The sequence below is a fragment of the Phoenix dactylifera genome, chromosome 11, assembly GCF_051530095.1.
Source record: "Phoenix dactylifera cultivar Ajwa chromosome 11, Ajwa_hap1_PhDact_Kaust_v1.1, whole genome shotgun sequence".
NCBI classification, from domain to species: Eukaryota; Viridiplantae; Streptophyta; class Magnoliopsida; order Arecales; family Arecaceae; genus Phoenix; species Phoenix dactylifera.
The window spans coordinates 27,995,048-28,001,047 of record NC_143200.1 but is presented as its reverse complement, the minus strand read 5'-3'; the positions used below and the strand labels follow the sequence as shown (position 1 = coordinate 28,001,047).

General features: G+C 40.5%; 1 protein-coding gene and 1 long non-coding RNA gene across 4 annotated transcripts; one reads left to right on the top strand and one right to left on the bottom strand.

The window, feature by feature from the left end:
- LOC103710409 (uncharacterized) lies at positions 1-4,076 on the top strand. Of its 3 annotated transcripts, XM_088707656.2 has the most exons (4): positions 467-968; positions 1,057-1,392; positions 1,995-2,018; positions 3,510-3,981. In XM_088707656.2, exons 2-4 carry the CDS (start codon positions 1,383-1,385, stop codon positions 3,809-3,811), a joined length of 336 nt encoding a protein of 111 aa, XP_088563782.2. In that variant the 5' UTR covers positions 467-968; positions 1,057-1,382; the 3' UTR covers positions 3,812-3,981. The 3 variants fall into 3 exon arrangements, with proteins under 3 accessions (XP_088563781.1, XP_008794328.2, XP_088563782.2); XM_008796106.6 differs by lacking the exons at positions 467-968; positions 1,057-1,392 and adding an exon at positions 4-297 and having other exon boundaries at positions 3,510-4,076; XM_088707655.2 differs by lacking the exons at positions 467-968; positions 1,057-1,392; positions 1,995-2,018 and adding an exon at positions 1-297 and having other exon boundaries at positions 3,510-4,076.
- On the bottom strand, positions 2,987-5,413 carry LOC120111288 (uncharacterized). The gene is made up of 2 exons (XR_005512424.3): positions 5,025-5,413; positions 2,987-4,211 (listed from the first exon to the last, which is right to left on the bottom strand). It is a non-coding gene; the product is annotated as an uncharacterized LOC120111288 (long non-coding RNA).
- Between the last annotated feature and the right edge of the window lie 587 nt (positions 5,414-6,000).

The following is a 6,000-nucleotide window of genomic DNA, read 5'->3' as shown; positions in this document are numbered from 1 at the left end:
GGAAGGATCAGATCCGTCCACCCTCGCAAAGCGAGTAACAGGAAAGAAAGGGAGAAAGAGAGCGCGCGCGCGAGAGAGAGCGAGAGGAGATGTCGGGCGGGTCACGGCGGTCGGGGGCGTGCGTGAGGTGCTGTCTGGTGTTGTTCGCCATCGCCTCCGCTCTCAGCGTCTCGGGCCCAGCTCTCTACTGGAGATACAAGAAGCGCTTCTCCGGGATTTCCTCCTACTCTTCTTCCTCCTGCGCGCCCTGCGTCTGCGACTGCCCCCCTCCCCTCTCCCTCCACAAGATCACGCCTGGTACCCTTTTCTTGATTTTATGCTCCCCATTCATTTGATTCCTTTTTTTCTTTTTCTCATTTTGCCAAATTATTCTGGCTTTTGACGATTCTTTAGCATTCAGTGTTGTGATTCGAGGTTCTGGCTTGAATTTGGGTGGGAACCATTCTTGATTTTTCCTTCAATTTAGGGAGATTGTTATTCGATCTGTGATCTTGGGTTTGATAATGAGTGATCGTGTGTCGCCGAGGAAGATGGATGAAGACAATCCAATTTTCCTATTGATTGGGTATTTTTCGTTGATGTCAGAATGGGTCGCTAGATCTGGAGGGAATCATTAGTTCCTGCAGCTAAAACTCTTTTGAGTTTTTTTTCCCTTTTTTGGACTTGTTGGTATGGTTATTTCGTGCAAATTGGTAATGTTACCCTTTCAACTGGATTGTTTCGGCATATGCTGTTGACCTATTCCTCTGTTAATTCCACGTAGTAATCATTTCCTTCTAGTGTATCTATACGTGTGACTGCCTCAAGATATCTTGCAGCCCTGCAACCTTCAGTTCATCCACATAAGCTATGAAAGATATGTTGCATCAAACAACTAGCAGGAAGGATCACATGCTAATTTGTCTATAATCTACACTATACGGAGAGTAGCATCGAAGGGATTCATGGATTAGGATGGTTAAAAAAAGGTTTGCTTCCTTCCTTCCAACAACTCTTCTCTTGAAGAAGCAACAAGTGATTATCTTAATGCACAATATATCTTTCTTTCATGTTCAGGCTGAAGCATACAAAAAAAGCAAGAACCTTGATTTGTTGCGTTCAGTCATTTGCTAGAAGGAATCACTGGGAAATGGAACCTCTTATTTGTAAAACACCTTCGTACAACATGTTCATCTCTTGTTGGAAAAGACTTTCTAGGAATTGCCTAGAACTTTAACTGTAGCTCTGTAGATTAGAGGTCTGAAGTTAGCCTCTTTTGCCCCATCCCCACTTGACTGGTGAAGTTCGTTATATCATCTGAGTTCCTTGTTCATTCCCCTAGGAGAAATAGATTGCAAGACATTCACTTTGAGTATATATGGCACGCTAACAGATTCACTTCGATGACTATAGGTAAGTCAGAGAGGATTGATTTATCCATCATACTTTTTGTGACGTTTTAAGACGAAAATTGATGTTTGGGTTTCTTTGTTGAGTATGAATTCGCATCAAACATCCTGAACTGAACATTGTGGCTAACTCCTCGGTATTCAGGAACCCAGTTCTCTTTTCTCATATATCTATCTATCTATCTATATATATTTATTTGTTTTGTTTTTCTTTTTTCCTCTGTGACTTTCCTTCTACCCTTGCGTCTTGAACTGGCCTTCCTATTAAGGCAGTATGAACGATCTCATTTTGAAGGATCTCTTTTTCCCCCTATTTCATTCATAAATCCAATATTCATGAGTAAAATAAAGGTTTTATATATTTTAACTGTCTGATAAGCTGTTTGGTTGTAAAATCGATTACAATGGGTGCTACATTTTCATATTTTATTATACTATGCTTTGAAAGGAACTTACTTTTACTGCAAACTATTCATTCAGAAACGCTTGTCTTCTTTTGATGACTGCATTTATATCTTCTTGATTCTTGTTATTCCGAATTATGTGATTTCTGCAGTATGTTTAGCATTCCAACTGGTGGCTTATTGATATTTTATTCTTTTGCAGGATTAATAAACCTCTCCATTAGAGGTCTAAACTCGTCCCATGAACAATCTCTCTCTCTCTCTCTCTCTCTCTCTCTCTCTCTCTCTCTCTCTCTCTATATATATATATATATATATATATATATATATATATATATATATATATATATATATATATATATATGTTTTTAAAGAGGTTAAGATATGGTGCTTAATTCGTGCATAGCTCTTTTCACTTATTTGATGTGTTAAGCATTCAGGAACTGCCTCATTGTATTTGCTGCATGGAACAAAATGACATGTGGATTTTTCTTCACTTTTTGTGAAGGTGGAAACCTCAATATTCAACTTATTTCTTGTCATCTTGTAGAGCTGCTTCCATGCTGATATAGTCCTCATCCCTCTAACAATTTGACTCTGAAAATTATTTCGAAGAAATAGATGGCTTAAGAGTGGATGGATCATAAAACCAAGAGTTGGGGAGAATGGATAATTGGTAGGACCTAGTATAATTTTATCTTTTTGTATATTTAGAAGCAAAAATAATTGTCATGATAAGGTAACTGATTGTAGAATGGAGTAACTTCAGATTGTGCTAATAAATGCAGAATGAACTTAAAGAGGTATCCTGGCAGCTTGGCCTCCTTATTGCTTACTATGATACTTTGTGGTCTGAGAGGCACTGTTCTTGTTTGTCTTCTCTTGGCTTGTTCTTTGCAAATGCACTAAAGGAATGGGAGCCATGTATGTTATTGCTTGCTTCATCATTTCTTTAGGAAGATCTTTGTGAAGGTTAACTCAAAGCAGATCAAATCTTTGTGAGTAAATTTCATAGTTGGTAGGATTAGGTGATTCACTTTTCAAGTTCAGCGTCTTTTTATTACCAAAATTTCCTGGTGCTGAGGTTGAGCATGGAAGAAAATATGTGAAAAGGAAAAAGAAAAGATAAATTAGAATGTGGAAAATTTGGAGGAAAAAAATTATGAAAAAAGGTTTTGTCAAACTTATGCAACAGAAATGATTAACCTGCGTAGACACATACATTACCCACCATTCTGAGAAAACGTTCCTTGTATGCAACAGAGAGTAAAATTTCATTGTATCTAAGCATCATAACTGTGCTCGACTTCCTGTTTATGATATGAATAGGGTCTTCCATATATGGATGGTAGCTGCACTTGAAATGGTTGTTGAGTTGCAGTTCCTATTGCGTCAATTAATGGAATATCACCATTATTTTTAAAATAAACTGTGGCATCTGAAAAACCACAGGATTGTAGAATCTACAAGCTCCAGCCTAGCCTATTCCATCCACTGCTTCTTCAGTTGCTTAAAGGCTTTATGTTCACCATCCATGCATGTGATATTAAAGGAGAGAGTATTTAATCAGCACGAAGTCACTGCTTCCTTGTCATTGACCCTGTTACTGCCCCCTTCAACTTCTATATGGGTAATGGTGTCTCGGTTTATAATATGAACCAGAACTATTCTTTATTCTTATCAAACTTGCTGGTGGATATACTGTTTCACATGACAGATTGTGGGAAACATGATCCAGAGCTGAATAAGGAGATGGAGAAGCAGTTTGTGGATCTCCTCACAGAGGAGCTGAAGCTGCAGGAGGATGTTGCTGAGGAGCATACCTATCACATGAATGCCACCCTTGTTGAAGCAAAGAGATTGGCTTCCCAGTATCAAAAAGAGGCTGAAAAGTGCAATGCTGCAACAGAGACATGTGAGGAGGCCAGAGAGCAGGCTGAGGCAGCCCTGGCAAAGGAGAAGAAGATTACAGCACTCTGGGAGCGGCGGGCCCGTCAACTGGGCTGGCAAGATGGATGACTTATAGTTTAGTAGGCTTTTCCCCTACTTGCTCTTTGTAGCCATAGCAGGTGTTTCTTCAATAGCGATGAACAACTGTAATGTCTATCTATATTTTTGATGATGGACAGCACTAAGAGTGTCTGTAGTATGTCCTCCTTTTGGCAAAATGTAGATGCATGCCTTGGGTTAGTCGATGTCAAATCTAATATGCTGTATATTTTTGCTGCAACCAAATTCTGCAGCCCTGGCTTATTATATCTTGCTCGTCTCTGTTTCTGATTTAGTTGGTGCCAACTGATGTTTCTTTTGCCACTAATCTTAGCAGCTGGATGGCCTCTGTAAGGTCGAAATTGTTGATATCATTGTATGGTGAATGACAAATCTACCATTTTGCATAGCAGCTTAACCTTTTCATCATCTGATACAGCAATTGATTTTATTTCATCTGGAAGTTATGTTCCTCAACTAAATGTGCTCAAATACTTCTGCTAATATGTAAACAGTATGAACGAGTTATGTGGTGATAATGGAAATTAAGGGTTTTAACTAGGTAGACAAGAACATTGGAAGCAGCCTGCAGGAAGCTGTTGCCCTATTTATTAGTCACTAAACTATGAATATAAGCCAAGGAGTGACATCACCGGTTATCTAAGTGGTGAGATTGCCCTATTTATTAGTCACTAAACTATGAATATAAGCCAAGGAGTGACATCACCGGTTATCTAAGTGGTGAGAAAGAACGGTAACGTTATATCAGCACTAGGATTAGAAATAACAGTAGAAGAGGCTATGATTATCAAATGGAGAATACATGGCAAAAAAAAACAAACACCGAGAGGATGATAGGAGAACAAGAAAGAGGAGTTGACTGATCAAGAAAAACTCCGCTCTGACACCATAAAAAATTTGTATCGAACATATGATTTGAATGATGTGCTTTATATACAAGTTGAGCTTATAGATATAGTACAATACAACAATAAAATTCCATAAGTATGAAAAAGATACTAGGGATCAGATATAGTATAATACAACAGCAAAATCCTATGATTTGATATAAATACTAATTTTGAATATAACAACCAAATCTCATGATTTTTGGAAATTGATGTAAGCTGATATATCAAGATTGTGCATGCAATATATGGCAGTTGTGATATCATACCAAAATTGTGCATACAATATGTGGAAAATGGTGCATGATTCTAAGCTGTAACAGAAGTCATTGTACCAAGAGAGGTCTCCAAGCTCCGAGATCTTCAAATGAGTGGAAGCCTTCCCAGTGGTGGCTGGGCTTAAGGACAGTCTCCCGCAGCTGGGTACCAGGCCGACGGGGTCTCCTCCAGGCCCCTTTTTAAGGAGGAGAAAAGAGAGCCAGCTGACGGACCCTGGTGGAGTGAATGCGACCTGTAAAAGAACACCCAGTACATGAGCAAAGAGCACTTTCTGTCTACATTTGAGAGCTGGATAACTCTAGCCTCGTGGGGGTGAGCTCTTGGGTAAATTATTGTCGTCTTTGCGATGAGAACTCCCTCTGTATGGCCATTATTGCTTCAGAGGTCCTCTAGTTCTGGCCGTCTGAGGTCTGAAAGGAGAACGGCAGAGGCGAGGATGAGGGACGGAGATGGGGATGACCTAAAGTTCATTAAGCCCAAGAGAATTCTAGGGTGGCAGGGGCCCCGGCCTCCTAACTGAAGACAATCCACGTTGGGAGTAGGTTGGTGTGGCCGGCTTTGACACGTTAGGCATCAATATGAACGATACATCAAAGAGATCTATAAATTTTTCTTTGTTAATAGGTTTCCTAATTTGCTTGGGGAACAAAATTTAATTTCTCTAGCAAGGGACAACAGACCCGGACCTCTGGAGCCAAGGTTGAAACTGGATCGAGTCGGACCGGATTTACATACATCGAGGCCCGGTCCATTACCAATTTTCTAACTGTAGACTGCATGTAGACGTCAAAAATATTTCCAGGATTAGGCCCAAGTCTGGCCCAAGCTCGAACCGGGCTTTGGGGAGAGAGTGAGATTGGAGCGTGCGGGAGGCCGGAGACGGGGGCGGTAGTGGGTTTTGGGCGGGCCAGGCCAGGCTTGAGGACTCCGGGTGGCGGCCCAGGATAGGCCGGGTTTTTATGCAGGTTCCATAATACGAACCTGAGCCCAAACCATCTAGGGCCAGGCCTATAGCCCGACCTTAAGCCCTCC